The sequence below is a fragment of the Cucurbita moschata genome, unplaced genomic scaffold, assembly GCF_002738365.1.
Source record: "Cucurbita moschata cultivar Rifu unplaced genomic scaffold, Cmos_1.0 Cmo_Scf00011, whole genome shotgun sequence".
In the NCBI taxonomy this organism is placed as follows: Eukaryota; Viridiplantae; Streptophyta; class Magnoliopsida; order Cucurbitales; family Cucurbitaceae; genus Cucurbita; species Cucurbita moschata.
Window position 1 is genome coordinate 1,099,313 of NW_019268527.1, and position 18,770 is coordinate 1,118,082.

Consider the following 18,770-nt stretch of genomic DNA (forward strand, 5'->3'; position numbering starts at 1 on the left):
TTTTTTTTTTTTTTTTTTTTTTTTTGGTGTTGCAAAATAACTAGCTAGTTCTTTCTCATTCATTAGCTTGTAGGGACATAATTAGGTGATGCATTTTAGTTTTTCCTGGATTTTATTCTTGCTGGTACTGTTTCCATTCGAGGCCCTTCGCTACAGGGAACTCAGAACTGAAATTAAATTTGAGAAGATGCTGTTGGATTATGCAGCGTTTGGTTTGTTATTGTGTTTGAATGAGCTGTACTTTATTGGCTGAAATAGCTTTGAAGTCCTAGCAAGTGTCAAAGCTACCCTTCATTACTTATCTGTTCTTTTGTGTTCTTTGGTTTAGGTTTGGAAAATGATTAGGTTAGCGTACATCAGATTTTAAAAAGATAGCCTATTTCCCTTGCGGATTGATGATTTTCTGGCTTTGTCTAGTGATCAAAAGTAGGGAAAAACAAAAATTTTAAATTTAAATAGTTGTGCTGTAACTGTTGCAGGTGGATGAGAAACAGAAGACTGTGCTGCTGACAGAACAAGGTTATGAGGATGCTGAAGAAATCCTTGATGTTAAAGACTTGTATGATCCTCGACAACAATGGGCATCATACGTTCTTAATGCAATAAAAGCTAAAGAACTATTTCTAAGAGACGTCAATTATATAATTCGTGGTAAAGAGGTCCTAATTGTGGATGAGTTCACTGGTCGAGTGATGCAGGTAATTTTTTGAATTCAACTGTATCCTCAGGATAATATCGTATTTGTTTTTTCCATGCATGGTTGATCTTTCAGTTTCTCACTTTCTCCAAGAATTAAAATATCCGCGCAGAAAAATGATCTTACGAGTCATTAGTAGGTCATCGATATTTTTTTTCAGTTATTTTTTATAAAGATTTCTGTTACCTGTTTGTGTGAAACAACTTGAGGAATAGATGGGATACAAATTTTTTTATAGTAAATTAGAGGGCCATCGTCCAAGATTGCATATATTTCAATTAAATATTAGAATAGTGGTCTTTATTTACCCGATGGAAATCCATAATCCAGTAAAATAATAATTCCACTTACTTGAAGCGTGTAGCTTAAGTTGAGTTATCTTTCTGGATATCAGTATTTGTGATGTCGGCGTGTGGTTAGTTACTGTGGGCTTTTACTTGAGCCTTTTAATTCTTTGTAAATTTCCAGCCTACCGATGTTAGTTGGTTATAGTTAGTTACCGTACTGGGGTTTGTTAGTTAGTTTGTATATACAAAGTCTTGAAGATTTGATACATCAATTTGGTAAGCATATTTTGTTCTACTCTTACTTTTTGCAAACTTTTCAACTGACGTGGCTTCAAAATAGATAGGTCAAATCTACACGTAGAAGTACTGGAATCATGTAAATTCTGTTGACCCCCTCTTCTTTCGTTGATAGAATCCATGAATCAAGGTAATGCTAGCTATTGTCTCTTTGGGCTTCTGTCGATCATGTTTTATTAATTTAGGAGTCGCTTGCATAGTTTTGGATCAAGGTCAAATAACTGAAATAAAATAAAATATCATAGGAAGTTGTTGAGATACTTAGAAAATGTATAATATATCGAAGGCCGTGGAAAACCTCTGCTTAGGTCTACTTTGGTTTTTCAATGCATATCCCTCATTTAAATGTATGAGCTAGTCATTTTCAGGCCGTTGTTCAGAAGGTGCAAATTTAATGGCTCTAATAACATTTGTATTAAAAACCAGGTAGTTCTCAAGAAGTTGGACCTTTTGGGAGATGGGGAGTAATACTTATGGGAGGATAAATGTAGATTTGTTTCGTTTTAGAATTATTTTATCCTTCATTTAGATTAGATACAGTTCTATTTTTATTTTATCTTCATTGATCAGTGGCTCTCTCCCATCTATTCATCTGTAAAGCATGGATTACTTGGCTCTAGCCTCAGAATCTGACGATGCAATTTTCCATAATCTATTTTCAATTTAACTACGATGGTTCTCTTTAAGTTCTGTCACCTCCGGAAGTTACTTCTTTGTGTTTTCCTGGCTTCCTCAAGTTCATTAAACTCTTCATTAGGGAGAGCCTTGTGTCTTTTCTTTTCTTGTCAAGGGGTCACCAATGGTTTTTCTAAAGCTGCGTTTCCTTTATAAAAAATACTCGAATAGCCTATTTCATTCAATTTGTTGCGGTCTATTTAGGTAGTTACCATTTAGAAGGGTACTTTCTTGTACAGAGGCAGTTGTTCCATCCTTGCATAATTCAATAGGGGTTTTACTTCGTCTAAACTTCAAGGATACATATCTATGCTATATGAGTCTTCTAGTTCTTTCTCATGTCAATCCTTGTTTATTTGTTAGTTTCTTCTTCTTATCAGTCTTATAGCTTTCTTTTTTAAGCTTCGGAAGGTTGATGCCTTAAAAAGAAGGTAAACTTTTCTCTTAGTTCATTCTACTTGGATGAATACCAATGACTTTATCTAGAGGTCTTCCTTCGTCTTGGATATGGTTGTGTTGTAACATGGCGGGAATTGTTTTGCATAAATAAAGAAACAAGAGGGTATTTGAAGGTGTAGAGGGATCCAAGTGGAGAGTTTGGGGATGAACAGATTTAAATGCAGCGAAACCTTTTGTGATTTTTATTTTTTTCCTTCTTGTCCCAAATTGTCAAGAGCTTCATGTTATTTTGTTATTTGTGATTTTTTTTGTTCGGTTTCAGCTTGTATTTTTGTGTCCTTTTTTGTTCTGTACCTCCATTCTTTTAATTGATATTTGACCATATTTTTTACAGTATATATGCTAGCAGCTACATGCAGTCATATTACGCTATATGTGTACATATACATTATACAATACAATTTGATGGAGGAACTATAATGGTTTATTAAATTGTCCAGGGGAGAAGATGGAGTGATGGACTTCATCAAGCAGTCGAAGCAAAAGAAGCTTTACCAATTCAAAATGAAACTGTAACACTAGCTTCAATAAGTTATCAAAATTTCTTCCTCCAGGTAGATTTCATGTCAATTTATTTTTCCATAAACTCGAATAATATTTTTCTCACTCATATTGATGTTTCTTTCTTCTTTCCACTGTTTGTAGTTCCCAAAACTTTGTGGAATGACTGGCACTGCAGCGACGGAAAGCACTGAATTTGAGAGTATATATAAGCTCAAAGTCACAATTGTACCTACGAACAAGCCTATGATAAGAAAGGTATTGATAAGATTGCTCTTCATAATTGATTTCTCAAATCTGGCTAAATAATTTTCATACTTACGTGGAACTTGCATATTACAATGCTGAAAATAGATCTTTGTGAGACCTTTGATTGTCATGCTTAAGTGTTGCGGTTTCTTAGTTTCTTTAGAACTTTATGGGTTGCGGTTTCTTAGTTTCTTTAGAACTGTAAAAGTTTCAGGTAACTTTGGTTCTCGCCATACAAATATGCTGTGTAAAAAATCTCTTTGGAGCTATCGTTCTGATCTTACATGTTCCTAATACCCCTTCTTCCCTTGTAATTGTCGTTTGTTTATTGCTATATATTTTATACTGTAATATTACTATATATGCTATAGTGTAATGTGAGGTCTCTTTGTTTTTTTATAAAAAAAAAAAAAACAACGTATGCTATTTTTTTCTTTTTTTTTTTTTTTTAAAAAAAAAAAAAAACAACGTATGCTATTTTTTTCTTTTTTTTTTTTTTTTAAAAAAAAAAAAAAACAACGTATGCTATTTTTTTCTTTTTTTTTTTTTTTTAAAAAAAAAAAAAAACAACGTATGCTATTTTTTTCTTTTTTTTTTTTTTTTAAAAAAAAAAAAAAACAACGTATGCTATTTTTTTCTTTTTTTTTTTTTTTTAAAAAAAAAAAAAAACAACGTATGCTATTTTTTTCTTTTTTTTTTTTTTTTAAAAAAAAAAAAAAACAACGTATGCTATTTTTTTCTTTTTTTTTTTTTTTTAAAAAAAAAAAAAAACAACGTATGCTATTTTTTTCTTTTTTTTTTTTTTTTAAAAAAAAAAAAAAACAACGTATGCTATTTTTTTCTTTTTTTTTTTTTTTTAAAAAAAAAAAAAAACAACGTATGCTATTTTTTTCTTTTTTTTTTTTTTTTAAAAAAAAAAAAAAACAACGTATGCTATTTTTTTCTTTTTTTTTTTTTTTTAAAAAAAAAAAAAAACAACGTATGCTATTTTTTTCTTTTTTTTTTTTTTTTAAAAAAAAAAAAAAACAACGTATGCTATTTTTTTCTTTTTTTTTTTTTTTTATAAAAAAAAAAAAAACAACGTATGCTATTTTTTTCTTTTTTTTTTTTGTTTTTTATCAGGATGAGTCGGATGTAGTTTTCAGGGCGACAACAGGAAAATGGCGAGCTGTTGTGGTAGAGATTTCCAGAATGTATAAGACTGGTCGCCCTGTGCTTGTTGGCACAACTAGTGTTGAGCAGAGTGATGCTCTCTCAGAACAGTTGCGAGAAGCTGGAATTCCTCATGAGGTCAGATCTTCTGTTTTCTTGAAAATTAACTCAACAAATTGACTATCACATGAAATGAGGAGAATGTGACATTCGAGAGCTTGCACACATAACCTCCTACTTTATTACCACGTTAAACTTTCTCTAAATTATATTTTACCTTTTTAATCAAATTCTCAACAGTTCGTTAAGAACTTATAAATTTGGGTAGAATATGAAAGTCGAGCAAAATTCTATACAATCAATAAACTGGGTGCAAGGCCTCAATTTCAACGATGAAAGTTCATTGCTTTTCCTTCCAAAGCTACCATTTGGCTTTGGAAACACCTCCATTATTTTGCAAGATCACTGTTAGTGATGATATTTAGTGCACTTCAATTTCCATAGGTTCTCAATGCAAAACCGGAAAATGTTGAGAGAGAAGCAGAAATTGTAGCTCAAAGTGGTCGCCTAGGTGCTGTGACAATTGCTACAAACATGGCTGGACGTGGCACTGATATAATTCTTGGTGGTAATGCTGAATTTATGGCAAGGCTGAAGTTACGTGAGCTGCTTATGCCAAGGTATCATCTTGTTATGGGTTGACATTCCCCTTGTGGAACTTTTTTGTCCTTCAAGTAATTGTGTTGAGAGAAATCAGTCAGATCTACACACACAAGGGAGGATAAGAAATTCTTCCAACATGACTCTACGAGAAAAGGCTATTCAATTAGTTTTAAGACTAATAAAAAGTACAAGAAATAGAGAGAGAGAGCATGAACGAAAGAGATGTCAGGATGGGATGAAAAGTAGCACCTGCAAAATTACTCCAAGCCCTTTCCCTGCTTCTCAAACTACTGCTTGAGCTAAGAATTAAGGGGTACTAAATCAATGTTAGTTTTTATTTCCAGCATACCTGATGCACTAACAGGTTGACTTGCTGTTTTTGAATGTCAAATAATCTGCGCATGTTCATATTACACTTTCTTGGTTGTTGGCTTTATTTTTCACAAGTGTGATGGGGCTATGGACGGATGTCTACCTGTTAAAAACAAGAATGGGTGGGAGTTAGTGCATAATAAATCAAGCTTTACAATTTGTGGGAATATTTTATTGCAGACTTGTCAAACTAACTGATGGAGTTTTTGTATCTGCGAAGAAGCCTCCTCTAAAGAAAACATGGAAGGTGGGGAAATGATTTTGATCCTTGAATTTGTAATTTTTGGCAATAAGGTTGCTTGGTTAATATCTTTCTGTTGTATGATATCTCAGTTGATGTATTTTATGTTATATTAGGTAAACGAAAGTTTATTTCCATGTGCCCTTTCAAGTGAGAATGCCAAATTGGCTGAAGAGGTTGTACAGTTTGCTGTCAAGACTTGGGGTCCGAGATCACTAACTGAGCTTGAAGCAGAAGAGCGTCTATCTTATTCCTGTGAGAAGGTAAATTCTAGTTGATCACTGAAGAATTCTTAAATTTTTGTATTTTCTTTTTGGCGATTTAGCTGTCTTATTATCATTCTGTCCCAACACAACTTTGGGGTTCTTTCTCTTTAGTATTATTTTTTCTTTCTTTATTTTTTTTATTTTTTTTACTTTTGAACTTGTAGGGCCCTGCTCAAGATGATGTCATAGCTAAGTTGCGGAATGCATTTTTAGAAATTGTCAAAGAATACAAGGTTTTTACGGAGGAAGAAAGGAATAAGGTCAGTTTTCCTCAAATTCTGTTGCCTATTTCTTGGTGTTGGTTTCTCTCTTTTGTTCTCATCCAGTCATCCTTGCAGGTTGTGTTAGCTGGTGGACTCCATGTTGTAGGGACAGAACGACATGAATCCCGGCGAATTGATAATCAGGTTGAATTTATGTATTGGTGTTACATGGCTGTAATCCTGTTATAAATCAAATTTGAAGATTTATTTATTATCGTACTGTGATTTTTTCCGTTATGACAATTACTTTGTGCATATGTTCATATAAAGGCTGTGACATATTATTCCTGTGTAACTTGAGATGAAATTGACTTCTTAATATGTATCATTGCAGCTGCGTGGTCGAAGTGGTCGGCAAGGGGATCCTGGAAGCTCACGCTTCTTCTTAAGTCTTGAAGACAACATCTTTAGAATATTTGGTGGAGATCGAATTCAGGTTATAATTTATATTTAGATCAGGTCTGATACTTAGGATACTGTACATGATTATTAAGTTTTTTTAAGAAAAAATATTTGCATCTGTAGGGTTTAATGAGAGCTTTTAGAGTAGAAGACCTTCCTATAGAATCCCAGATGTTAACAAAAGCACTTGATGAAGCCCAAAGGAAAGTAGAGAACTACTTTTTTGATATCCGGAAGCAGTTGTTTGAATATGATGAAGTCTTAAATAGCCAAAGAGATCGTGTATACACTGAGAGAAGGCGTGCACTCCAATCAGACAATCTACAATCACTTATTATTGAATATGCTGAGCTGACGATGGACGACATATTAGAGGTAAATCATATGAACTTTCTTTCATATGCCGATGTATCACTGAATTCAAATATATCAGATGCCTCACTTATCTTAAAACTATAGGCAAATATTGGCTCTGATACTCCAACTGAAAGCTGGGATCTTGAGAAGCTCATAGCAAAAGTTCAACAGTAAGGGGGCTACTTCATTTTGCATCAATTTGTTAAATCCACTGCATGCATGAACTGCTTTCTGGTAGATATTGGTATAACCTGAACTTAGTTTCGATGACTCATATTTCGCTTTGTTTATAGGTATTGCTATCTATTGGATGATTTGACCCCAGAATTACTGAAGAGTAAAAATTCCACATATGAGGATTTGCAGAATTATCTTCGTCTACGTGGACGTGAAGCATACTTACAGAAACGGGTCTGCACGTCGATTATAATATGCATACACACACACACATACATATCCCTCCCTTCCCACCTGACCCTTTTGAGGCATATAAGTGATCTGATTCTTGCATGGGCCCACCCCACTACTTTTACTTTGTTTTAAAGTTCCTTATTTTCATTTTAAGGCGATGCCCTCCTAGATGTCGCACATTTTTTCATTCTTCAAATTCTTTCTTTATCTCACTTTTACCTTCTTTACCATGATTTTATATCCCTGATTTTGAAACCAAATTTCCTTTGACCTTTCTTTTGTTGGTTCTTTGTTTTCTTCATTTTACATTCTTATGTAGCCTTTTTGTATTTTTCCTTGCTGAGCTTGTTTTTCTACCTTGTTTTGTCCTTTTCTTTTTCAAGATCGGAAGTGTTTCCTCATTAACCTATTGGTGCTAGTAAACGAAAATTAGTCTAAATTCACAAAGGAAGCTAAATCATTATTTATTAAGAACACTAAATTTCTCTTAGTCTAACAAACTAAAATTTTAAGTTTATTGAGATTGTTATATTGTTTATATTTTCAGGATATTGTAGAGAAGGAAGCACCAGGACTAATGAAGGAGGCCGAGAGATTCTTGGTATTGAGCAATATTGACCGATTATGGAAGGAACACCTGCAAGCACTTAAGTTTGTGCAACAAGCCGTAGGTTTACGTGGATATGCCCAGCGCGATCCACTTATAGAGTACAAACTTGAGGGCTATAACCTCTTCCTGGATATGATGGCACAGATAAGGAGAAATGTTATATATTCCATATATCAGGTAAGGACTGTATGTATACTCTTGGTTCCTCTCTCTATATTTTTATTACAAATTCTCTTTACTCTCGTCTTCCGACAGTTCAAACCCGTGCTCGTAAAGAAGGATCAGGATTCTGGAAGGAAGGCGAAATCGGCAGAAGTTGTAACCAATGGTGTAGGTACTAATAATAATCCAGATCCAGTTGCTTCTGAATCGTCTCCCAAAGCAACTGCCTAAAATCCTGCTGCTGTTTCCCCATTGTGTTTAAAAATGGAGGATTCTTTTGAAGCCTTCTGCCTGTATCTAGGAAGACATGCTTGTAGATAGCCCCAGAAGAGTTTGGTAAGGGAATGAGATGAGCATTTACATTTACATCAAGGTTTAGATGGAATGTGCATTGATACGAGAAAAGTCTATCAAAACTAGTGTTGGTGCTTATAATTTTTCAGGGTAGGGTATCGCAATATGCACGTGTCCGCGCACGTGTACGGGGCGGGGTAGATATGAATTTTTGTTCAACTCCAATATTTTATTCTTAGTATGTAAAATAAACAAACAATTGATCATAATATCTATATTGTCATTAGAAAAAAATTCAGCTCAAATTGTTATTGGTTCTTGATGGTTGGTTGGCCATGGAACCATCAGTGAACTCTGGACTTCTTTATATATATATATATATTTACTACCTTTCGTATCATAGTCATCCTTGTCCAACATGTTACAGGTTTATTCTAAACTTTTTTTATTGGTATATCTTTCATTTTATCTAGTTATTTAGGTTTTTTTTATAATTTAATGAGCGATTCATTCTCACTTTTGATGTTTATGTATGTTGATGACAATTTGAATTAATATATATTACATAGGAATACGATTAATTATCAAATATTTTCACTTGGATTATATGCCATCAACGTTGTCATTACTCCTTATTGCTTGCTAACGTTAACATTGTTTTCTCATATTTCTTTCAAAGCGTTTTTCAAAATTTTATCCAACTTCGTTTCTAAAACTATTTTGAAGAACGAGTAGAGGTAAAATTATATGTCGTTTGTGATTTTTATGACTCGAATTTAAGTTTGTTGACTTACTTGTGGGCGAGAGTAAGTATGCATAATTATTTCTGGAGTCTCAAAAGAGTCACATGTTAGTGACTAAGTAGTGCTAGTTCTATATTGATGTGGTAGTTGGTTGCATTCATAGGATGTCATTCAAGAATTGATGTTTAAGTTTGAGACCCTAGAAGATAAAAGTAACACGCAATGAGTGCTTTGAGCATGGGATAACTTGATCGGCTCCCTCATACACATGGACAAATGGGTTGAAGGGGTAAGACAATTCTCAAAAAGTAATACACTAGACAATCTTGGACTTTCATAAAAATGCAAAGTTGGACTCGATGTGGTAATGATCGAAGTGGTAGATTTGAGCACTAAACTAAATCAACCATAAGAGCAATGGGGAATCTAACCCCAACATGGAGCATAGTCTAGTTTAAGTCCTTTCGTGGAATTGGAGATTTCAAGACTCTAGAAAATTTAATCTTTGACATCCAAAAATACTTTTAACCCACAAAAATCACGACAGAGGAAGCGATGATCATGTTGACAATGATGCGACATTATGGTGGAGGTCGGTCCAGGTACATAGACATTCAAGATAATCAATGTACCATAGACACATGAGAGAGATTAAAATAAGAGCACGTTCTTCTCTGGGAATGAGAACGGTGAGATATTAGTGAGACAAAAATCGAAAAAATTGAAAAATACTAAAAGTATTTGATCTAGATCGAATGTATAATTTATATCGTAAGTAAAAATGTATGTCGTTGACTCGGGTGAATTCGTTAAATAATTTGGTAAGCGAATATTGAAAAGGTTAGTTTGATGTTGACATTCACATTGGATGCTGGAGTTGGGGGAAGCTTTGTTTGTTTTTTTGTGTGAAAAATGAGCATTGATGGGCACTTGGTTTGTCCGGTGTTATGGAAGACATTGTCTCTCTTTCCACAGACATTTTTTCTTAATTTTCTTTAAACCAATAACAAAAGCATTACAATTGATTGCTACCATATCTCCTCTTCCCCCTTTTTTCTTTTTTGCTCGGTTTGGTCCATTCCCATGTGGTTATCGATTCTACGCCTAATACGAATAGTGAAAAAGAGATTAAAACATCTTATTCGGTGCTTAAAAGGGATGATTTTGATGTAATGAGCTACTCAATTCTTTAACGACAACATTTGACATAACCGAATCGAACAAGGACGTGTAGCGTAGGGTATATGTGGTGACTCTCGTGGATATATGAACCCCTTGGAATACAAATGAGAATTTCTTCAAATCAAAAGCTGATTTCTTTCATCCCAAGTGATCGTAACTCTTTGGCTTTGCTTCTTAGCATACATCATATCAAGCTTGAATGATTCTTAGCCTACAGCATAAACTCCACAATGATATGATATTGTTTACTTTGAACACAAGCTCTCGTGGCTTTGCTTTGGGCTTTTCCAAAAGGCTATCAATGAAGATAGTATTTTTTAATTATAAACCCATGAACATTCTCTAAATTAACCGAGAGCAAATGAATAAATGTGTGTATGCAATAAGTGACAAAGTAAAGGAAATCTTCGTTCTTTCTTCGACTTCGAAGAAGATTATTACAAGTTGCTAACTTATTTGAAGTGTTATTCACTAGAGTTTGAACTCATCCCTAATCAAAGTTGCTCGTTGATAAGCATAACTACAAAACTGCATTGTGGCAATTGTGAGATCCCATATCGATTGGAGAGAGAAACGAGTGCTAGCGAGAACGTTGGGCCTTAAAGGGCAGTAGATTGTGAGATCCCACAGCGGTTGTAGAGGGGAACAAAGCATTTTACAAGTGTGTAGAAACCTCTCCCTAGCAACACGTTTTAAAAACCTTAAGGAAAAATTCGAAAGGAAAATTCCAAAAATGATAATATATTGGTAGCGGTAAGCTTAGACTATTACATTGTAAACAACAAGGCCGGAATTGACAAATGTGTTCCAATGGAACGTCTAAACAGTTTATTTATTTATTTATTTTTGTTCTTAGCGTCCATTAGTATTGTTCGATACATTCATTTCATTATTGCTTAATAGAAACTCTAACATATTTATTCACTACAAACCTATTTTCATATTTAATCTTTTCATTTGTCCTCGATCGATCGTAATTAGCTTAGGAGGAAATGTATTTTGATGTGTTGCATAGTAGGAGCCGAGAAGTAGTGTTTTGGAGGCGGACGTCACAACCAAATCCTTTCATTGAACCATATTTTTTTCTGCATCATACATCTTATTATGGTGGAGCATTGACAACGGTCTCTGATACATAAAAGCTCAACTATAGATCTATATCAGACTGATTTACAGTTTACGGATGAAAATTATTTAATTAATTAATTTTGTACGGGATTAAAATTTTCTTTTCCTTTTTTCCTAGGTCATAATAATATTAAAGTGTTAATTTAATTGAAAAATATATATTTTATATATCAGATATATTAAATATAAAATGAAAAATTAAAGAAAAAAAAACGATGAAAATATAACGTTTCCCTTATGAGAGATTCATCCATTAAAGACTATTTTAATTCTTTTTCAAATATATTTCGTATTCCGTTCCATACTTGCTTTGAGCCACTCTCATCACACTTGAAGTGATCAGATTCGGAAGAACATTCAACCATATCTCACTTTTTTTCTTTTTCTTTTTTGGTTTTCGATCCGTTTGAGTTTTCCGGTGGTTCATCTCCGCCTTGGTTTCCCGTCGGAAGAGGAGGGAGAAGAAGCAGTTGAATGCGGTGAAGCAACAGGCAGGGCAGGACCTACTGCTCAATATTATCCAGTAGCAACGGTCAGCGTCAATGATTTGTGTGGGTGGTGGTGCCTCAAGCCTCATTATGATCCACCTAATCACATTTATAACTGCTGGATCTTGATCTTCCTCAACAAGCTCCCCTCATTTCATTTTCTTTTTCATCTGAAAAGAGATTTGGACGTTTGGAGACCAGGAGCCCGGACGGTGTTGTGATTTGTCATCCATCTGATCAACCGGAGCAACTCAGTCGTATCGTATGAAGACACCTCTCACTGTGAGTTGTTTCCTCTTTCTCAACTCCAACACTTGTAAAATTGACACCAATTCCTACTAATTTCTTCAATTTGATGGTCTGAGGTTTCGCTTTTAAGCTACATTTTGGCTAAACCCCAAAATCCCGATTAATGCTGAATGCCTAGCGCAATTCTCTCTCCGTTGTGGCTGTTGCTACCTTAATCTTAGGTTTTCTTACATTATTCGTAAAATTGGGGCTAGTGGACGGCAAATTTTCTGATTCCCGTTTTCCTATTATGATTTATTTAATTGAAGTTCTGCAAGCTCAAACCAATTACTTTTACTTGATCGCCTCACTTCGATCTATCTTGATTGATATTCAGCTGTTTTTCTTTGCCACCAAATTCCTTCGGGTTCTTTGCACCTTTGTAGAAGAAGATCCCTCCGGTAACCTTGTTCCTTGTTCATTGTTAGAGCAGGAAGAGCAATGTTAATTGCGGAACTAAGCCAGATGATGCACTTGATCCCTTCCCTTTTGATACTTTTAACAATAGTGGCTTTATTCTTTCAGCTGGTGGATGTTCTTCTGTTGCTTGCATTGTTTTGTATTTCTCCATGGGTTGCTGGGAGTAGCAGCTCTTATTGCAAGCTGACTAATACAGGAGAAATTCGACCCCACAGTGTCTCTATCACTGATTTTGGGGCAGTTGGAGATGGTGTCACTCTCAACACAAAAGCATTCCAAAATGCTATTTTCTACCTCAACTCTTTTGCTGACAAAGGTGGTGCCAAGCTTTTTGTCCCAGCTGGGCGTTGGTTGACAGGAAGCTTCGATCTTATCAGTCATTTAACTTTGTGGTTAGATAAGGATGCTGTGATTCTTGGCTCAACGGTAAGCTCTTGCTTCCTGGTTGAATAAAAGTGTCTACCAAGCAAAGTTTTGAGTTAACTGGTTGTTAGTACACCAAAATTCTCCCCTTGCAAGTGCTTTTTTAATGAATTTGAGCTGATTTTCAATCAGATTAAAGTACAAGATGTAGTGGCATTGTATTGTTCATCAAAATTCTCCCCTTGAAGGTGCATTTTTAATGGATTTGAGCTGATTTTCAATCAGATTGAAGTACAAGATGTTGTGGCATTGTATTGTACACCAAAATTCTCCCCTTGAAACTGCATTTTTAATGAATTTGAGCTGATTTTTAATCAGATTAAAGTACAAAATGTAGTGGCATTGTATTGTCTAATGATGAATGTTTTGTAATTTTTTCAGATCTCTGATGACTGGCCGATTATCAAACCACTGCCATCATATGGTAGAGGACGCGAGTTGCCAGGTGAACGACATCGAAGCCTCATCTATGGATGCAATTTGACTAATGTTGTCATCACAGGTAGAGCCCATATTAAAGAACAGTTGTATTCTGCAGTCACCTTTATACTCCTTAATTGTTGTTACTTTTAATTATGTGCAGGTGAAAATGGAACCATTGATGGACAGGGTAGCATCTGGTGGGACTGGTTCCATAGTAAAACGTTAAACTATACGAGGCCGCATTTAGTTGAAATTATGAATTCAACTAATGTTGTAATCTCAAATCTGACATTCAAGAATTCACCCTTTTGGACCCTCCATCCTGTATATTGCAGGTCTTTCCCCATATGGGGAAGCATAATGTTCATTCTTTCCTTGATTGTTGAACTCGATACTTTATCTATTACGAAGACATGAAACTGAGCTCTTCATTTTTTCTATTTTGAATAAACAGCAAAGTCCTTGTCCAGAATGTGACAATCCTTGCACCATCTGATTCTCCAAACACCGATGGTATTGATCCAGGTGAGGCATCATGTTCTTGATACTAACCTTTTATAATCAGTTTATTTATTTAGAGCATTCTTTAGTTCAAAAGTATGACTCTGCAAATATGTAGAGAATAGAAAAAAGGTTTCATATATATATAAATATTCGTGAGATCCCACATCGGTTGAGAGGAGAACGAAGCATTCTTTATAAGGGTGTTGAAACCTCTCCTTAGAAAATGCGTTTTAAAAACCCTGAGGGGAAGCCCGAAAGGGAAAAGCCCAAAGAGGACAATATTTGCTAGCAGTGGCCTTGGGTCGTTAGAATATTGCTTGAGCCTTGAAGAATAAGGTAATTCTCAGAAAGCTAAAATTTTGAATATGATGTGCTTCAAGTTAATTATAGTCAGTGCCCCTGCCTTTTAACCGTCTGTTTGAAGCTGACATTGTTATCTTACACAAACTTTTCATCTCCAGATTCTTCATCTGAAGTTTGCATTGAAGATTGCTACATTAGCACAGGCGATGATCTAATTTCGATCAAGAGTGGGTGGGATGAATATGGTGTTGAGTATGCTCGTCCTAGTACGAACATTACCATTCGAAGGCTCACTGGGCAAACTACTAGTGCGGGAATTGCAATAGGAAGTGAGATGTCTGGAGGCGTGTCAGAAATTCTTGTAGAAAACATCCTATTTTTCAACTCGAACATGGGTATCAGAATTAAGACGTCTCCAGGAAGGGGTGGTTACGTGCGGAATGTTTACATATCGAATGTGAGCTTGATCGATGTAAACGTAGCTATAAGGTTCACTGGTAAGTATGGTGAGCACCCAGATTCTGATTATAATCCAAATGCTCTTCCGACAGTTGAAAGGATCACAATTAAACATGTTAGTGGGGAGAATATTAAAACAGCAGGCGTTTTAGAGGGCATAGAAGGAGATGATTTTCATAATATTTGCTTAGCCAATATCACGCTTAATGTGAGCTCAATGCACCAATGGAACTGCTCGCATGTGCAAGGATTTTCTGACTTTGTTTCTCCAAAGACATGCCATTCTCTGAGGGAAAGAATTTTTCCCCAACATATTTCGGATTGTTATCAGCCACCAAATTTCATTGCTCAGGTATATTCTCTGAGCTTTGTTGGGTTTAGGCTTTGTTGTCATCATTCTTTCAATCGTTTTCGAATATTCGAGTGATTGTATGATTTTGTCTAGTCTCTTGTGTGATAGATGAGTTCAACATGGACCGACTTCATCGGGATGTCGATTGCTTTGCCTGATGAATCAAGTAAAAGCTAAGAGCTGTGTGTGGCTGAACACTTTCAAATGGCAGGTACACAATCAAATGTTATTTGTTTTCTGGACTTGGTGTGCAGCAAAGTTAATAATGGAGTGATTAATTAGAATATGTATATAGAGAGAGTTTCTTTTCACACACATTTGCAACCACACTTAGAATACACAAAAGTTAGTGTGGGTGTAATGTATGAACTGAGTTTCTTAAATGATAGCTGAGCAAGATTTCTTTGGGAAGAAGAATTCAGTAATAGCTATTCATACATGGTCGGGGTTGGGTTGGGTCGGGTCGCACTATGTTCAAAACGGTTGAAAGAACACTATCTCGGGGAGACCATACTCTCCTCCTTGATGATGGAGCATAAAACCTGTCTTGAAATATAAGTCTCGAGCTCTTTGGACACTTCTGTCAACTTGAGGTCAAAATTGCTTCTGTACTTCCTGTGCTTTGGAGATATTGATGCTGTAGTGTCTGGGGCTGGAACTGTGGTCGGAGAGCCCGAGCATCGCTTCCTTGGGCTCGAAAAACTTCCAGGGGAACCAGTAGGGACCCTTCCCTTAGCCTTAGGCAGCAACTCACCTTTTGCATTCCCCCAACTTCCCCTTCCATCTATATTATCACAATTACTAGTATTAGTATTAGAATTATTCTGTAGGCCAGATTTCGTCTCTAGTGGCAGAGGCTTCAGGTAGTCGTGATTGGATATCTTTAGTCTTTCCTTAGCTCTCTCAGCTGCTGCAAGTGCCTTGTCTGTGCTCAGAGTTATCAGTTTCCATGGATCGATACTGATACGAAGGTCTTGTTTCACGGTGGATGTACTCTGGGGATTTGCATCTATTTTTCTGGATAATTGTGTCGAGTCCTGAACGTACAACACGAGATTAAGGAAGATCCTCCATAAAACTACGTATCAGTATGTAGCTTACAATGTATAATTACCTCTTTGACTCGTCCTCCTTGGCACGTGATAAAACGTGACACGAAAGTTGGCTTCTTCTCAGGCAAATCAAAATCATCATCAGAAGAGTAATCTGAGTTTTCGTCGAATGAATCGTCGTCGTCGATAATAAATTGACTCTCCTCTTTCATGGCGAGTATGTAGTCATATGTTCTCATTCCCTGGAGCCAGTGGTTAAATATATTGAAGAACAGACTCGCCATAACCAATCCACCTTTTGTATGAGAATGAATACTCACCTTTTGTATGAGAACTACGTGAAAGAAAAATAGTTGTCCAAGCGCTGCGGAACCATAAGCCGTCATCAACACAAGTAAGACCTGTTGTGCCAATTTGAAGAATTCGATTAACTGGTAAGGAATTACAGATCTCTACAATGACATGATATTGTCCATTTTGGAAACTCTCATGGCTTTGCTTTGGGATTCCCAAAAAAGCTTTCATACTAATAAAAATGTATTCCTTAGTCATAAACCATGATCAAACCCTTAATTAGCCGATGTGGGACTTCTCTTCCAACAATTCTCAAGAATCCTTCGGTCGAACAACTGAGGCCTATGGAGCCCTCGAACAGCCTCCCCTTAATTGAGGTTCGACTCCTTCTCTGGAGTCCTCGAACAAATTACACCATTTGCAAAACTTGAGTCACTTTGACTACATCTTTGAGGCTCACAACTTCTTTGTTTGATATTTGAGGATTCTATTTACATGGCTAAGTTAAGGGCATGACTCTGATATCATATTAGAAATCACGGATCTCCACAATGATATGATATTGTCCACTTTGAGCATAAGCTCTTATGGCTTTGCTTTGGGCTTCCTCAAAGAGTCTCGTACCAATAGAGATGTATTCTTTACTTATAAACCCATGATCAACCCTTAATTAGCTAGCGTGAGACTCCTCTCCCAACAATCTTGAACACTTATTTCACATACGAAATGTGAAGAATGCGAAGAGGATTTAAGAAAAACTTACTGTGATTGTGGCAAGCACTTCCCTTGGAAACTCTATGTGGAACCTTCTTTGCAGCTCCATTTCCATTCCTTTTTTATCTACAAAGCACCTAACAAATATGGCAATGGACACTCCTCCTTCGATCGCTAGCTGTATCAGTCCAATTTTTTTTGGTTAGAACCATTATCAAACAATAATCAATACTGAAAGTAAAAAGGCAACTGACCATTAACATTACGGATATCATCAGAAGAAAGAATGTGGTATAGTTCTTCTTCCCAACACAGTTGTTTAGCCACTGAGAACAGTTGAAAAAAAAAAAAAAAACCATTCATCGGGAATCAAGAAAGCCACAAATAGAACATGACAAATGAACGCGTGTTGAATACAATTTTTTTTGTTCGACATTTGAGGATTCTATTGACATGATTAAATTAAGAGTATGACTCAAATACCAAAGGTTGAGAATCACGATTCTTCACAATGGTATGATATTGTCCACTTTAAACATATAAACTCTCATGAGATGTGGGAGAGTCTCTCAACAATCCTTTAACAGCGTGAAGTATTCGTATTATTACCCTGCAATGATGATCGAATCCTTCAACGCAGCGGTTGCAGGTTCGACAGTGCTTGCTATGCCTCTTCACCTACATTGAAGCAACAACAATAAGCGGTTTAATAACCCAGCCCGACTTGTTCATTCGAATAGGTCAGAAGGTCAGTAATCAAAGTTTACATCATATTATGTACCTCGAAATTACAAAGAGAGCAAAATGTTAAATCCTCCTCGTTATGATCCGAAGTGACCACATCATCCTTCATTACAAGAGGAAAAGGGATCAAAGGCTCCATCTGAGGTCTCACCTTCCATGGATCCAGATACTTCCTCCGGATGAATGTTTTGAGAATCTTCCTTTCCATTTTCCTAAATTGCCTCGAAACGATTTCTCCAAGTATCAATCCATAATTTAGGTTCGATTTCGATTTCAATTTTGATTCCGATTTGGAATTCATCTTCTTCTTTTTCCGGACACTGATTTTATCAGTTGGATCAATGGCGACGCACCTTACGAACAGAAACATAGCGGAAACGGCCTGAATAGAATCACCAAACGGAGAAGAACAGTAAAGATCCAATAAGTAGCGAGAGAAATCAAAAGAAACAGAGATCGAAGCTTCATTCAATTTCATTACCACAAACGAAAATATTGTCGTGATTGCAATTTCGGCGGTTCTGTTTCCAAGGAAAAGCCCTAGGAAAGTATAGAACGCGGCTACGAGAAAACTGTAAATTGCCATTGCCACAATCTGAAGGAGAAGGAAGCAGCTGGTAATGTAAAAACAGGAGGAAAAAGAAGAAGGAAAAATCAGAAATTATTGCGTTAACCTAACCTGTAGAGGGTGGAGAGGAGGTTGCCAGCCATGGCGTCTCATGATGATGCTTGAACACTGCGCGGGCGGAAGGTGTGGGGAGTTCACGTTTTTATCAAACTGGGACCACGCTCACTTCTTTCTGTTTTATCCCCAACGGTCGAATATCATGCGGTTTAGTTTGAATTTGAACGGCGCTTTGCTTTTTGCAACGGCGTCCAGTTCATGGGCCCATGG

The 18,770-nt window shown here is 36.0% G+C and overlaps 3 protein-coding genes across 6 annotated transcripts in view; 2 read left to right on the forward strand and 1 right to left on the reverse strand.

Annotated features, from left to right (window-relative positions):
• The window catches only part of LOC111449600 (protein translocase subunit SecA, chloroplastic), a 14,084-nt gene extending 5,374 nt beyond the window's left edge, over nucleotides 1–8,710 (forward strand). Inside the window, exons 6-20 of the mRNA XM_023089559.1 lie at nucleotides 480–698; nucleotides 2,856–2,969; nucleotides 3,061–3,174; nucleotides 4,288–4,455; nucleotides 4,822–4,997; nucleotides 5,533–5,599; nucleotides 5,710–5,856; nucleotides 6,024–6,119; nucleotides 6,198–6,266; nucleotides 6,457–6,558; nucleotides 6,648–6,899; nucleotides 6,984–7,051; nucleotides 7,175–7,292; nucleotides 7,840–8,079; nucleotides 8,158–8,710. Coding sequence (XP_022945327.1) covers nucleotides 480–698; nucleotides 2,856–2,969; nucleotides 3,061–3,174; nucleotides 4,288–4,455; nucleotides 4,822–4,997; nucleotides 5,533–5,599; nucleotides 5,710–5,856; nucleotides 6,024–6,119; nucleotides 6,198–6,266; nucleotides 6,457–6,558; nucleotides 6,648–6,899; nucleotides 6,984–7,051; nucleotides 7,175–7,292; nucleotides 7,840–8,079; nucleotides 8,158–8,295 — 2,088 coding nt within the window. The 3' untranslated portion in view covers nucleotides 8,296–8,710. The remainder of the gene's footprint in view (nucleotides 1–479; nucleotides 699–2,855; nucleotides 2,970–3,060; nucleotides 3,175–4,287; nucleotides 4,456–4,821; nucleotides 4,998–5,532; nucleotides 5,600–5,709; nucleotides 5,857–6,023; nucleotides 6,120–6,197; nucleotides 6,267–6,456; nucleotides 6,559–6,647; nucleotides 6,900–6,983; nucleotides 7,052–7,174; nucleotides 7,293–7,839; nucleotides 8,080–8,157) is intronic.
• Nucleotides 8,711–11,706: 2,996 nt separating this feature from the next.
• Nucleotides 11,707–15,505, forward strand: LOC111449733 (probable polygalacturonase). Of its 2 annotated transcripts, none has more exons than XM_023089755.1 (7): nucleotides 11,707–12,181; nucleotides 12,713–13,033; nucleotides 13,412–13,532; nucleotides 13,614–13,788; nucleotides 13,908–13,978; nucleotides 14,419–15,071; nucleotides 15,180–15,505. In XM_023089755.1, exons 1-7 carry the CDS (start codon nucleotides 12,164–12,166, stop codon nucleotides 15,246–15,248), a joined length of 1,428 nt encoding a protein of 475 aa, XP_022945523.1. In that variant the 5' UTR covers nucleotides 11,707–12,163; the 3' UTR covers nucleotides 15,249–15,505. The 2 variants fall into 2 exon arrangements, with proteins under 2 accessions (XP_022945523.1, XP_022945524.1); XM_023089756.1 differs by having other exon boundaries at nucleotides 15,165–15,482.
• On the reverse strand, nucleotides 15,408–18,666 carry LOC111449732 (protein S-acyltransferase 18-like). Of its 3 annotated transcripts, XM_023089752.1 has the most exons (9): nucleotides 18,555–18,666; nucleotides 18,357–18,470; nucleotides 17,913–18,257; nucleotides 17,741–17,809; nucleotides 17,386–17,457; nucleotides 17,181–17,309; nucleotides 16,444–16,524; nucleotides 16,186–16,365; nucleotides 15,408–16,108 (listed from the first exon to the last, which is right to left on the reverse strand). In XM_023089752.1, exons 1-9 carry the CDS (start codon nucleotides 18,594–18,596, stop codon nucleotides 15,566–15,568), a joined length of 1,575 nt encoding a protein of 524 aa, XP_022945520.1. In that variant the 5' UTR covers nucleotides 18,597–18,666; the 3' UTR covers nucleotides 15,408–15,565. The 3 variants fall into 3 exon arrangements, with proteins under 3 accessions (XP_022945520.1, XP_022945521.1, XP_022945522.1); XM_023089753.1 differs by lacking the exon at nucleotides 17,386–17,457; XM_023089754.1 differs by lacking the exon at nucleotides 18,357–18,470 and having other exon boundaries at nucleotides 18,555–18,661.
• Nucleotides 18,667–18,770: the final 104 nt, after the last annotated feature.

What these genes read in the sequence shown, in the direction of transcription:
- LOC111449733 (XM_023089755.1), top strand. An exon ending in GACTAATGTTGTCATCACAG is followed by an intron (nt 13,533 to 13,613) that starts GTAGAGCCCATA and finishes AATTATGTGCAG; the next exon opens with GTGAAAATGGAACCATTGAT. An exon ending in CACCAAATTTCATTGCTCAG is followed by an intron (nt 15,072 to 15,179) that starts GTATATTCTCTG and finishes CTTGTGTGATAG; the next exon opens with ATGAGTTCAACATGGACCGA.
- LOC111449732 (XM_023089752.1), bottom strand. Translation starts at nt 18,596, where the DNA reads ATGAGACGCCATGGCTGGCAACCTCCTCTCCACCCTCTACAG. An exon ending in CGACAATATTTTCGTTTGTG is followed by an intron (nt 18,258 to 18,356) that starts GTAATGAAATTG and finishes GATTCTATTCAG; the next exon opens with GCCGTTTCCGCTATGTTTCT. An exon ending in AAGGAGGACGAGTCAAAGAG is followed by an intron (nt 16,109 to 16,185) that starts GTAATTATACAT and finishes TTGTACGTTCAG; the next exon opens with GACTCGACACAATTATCCAG.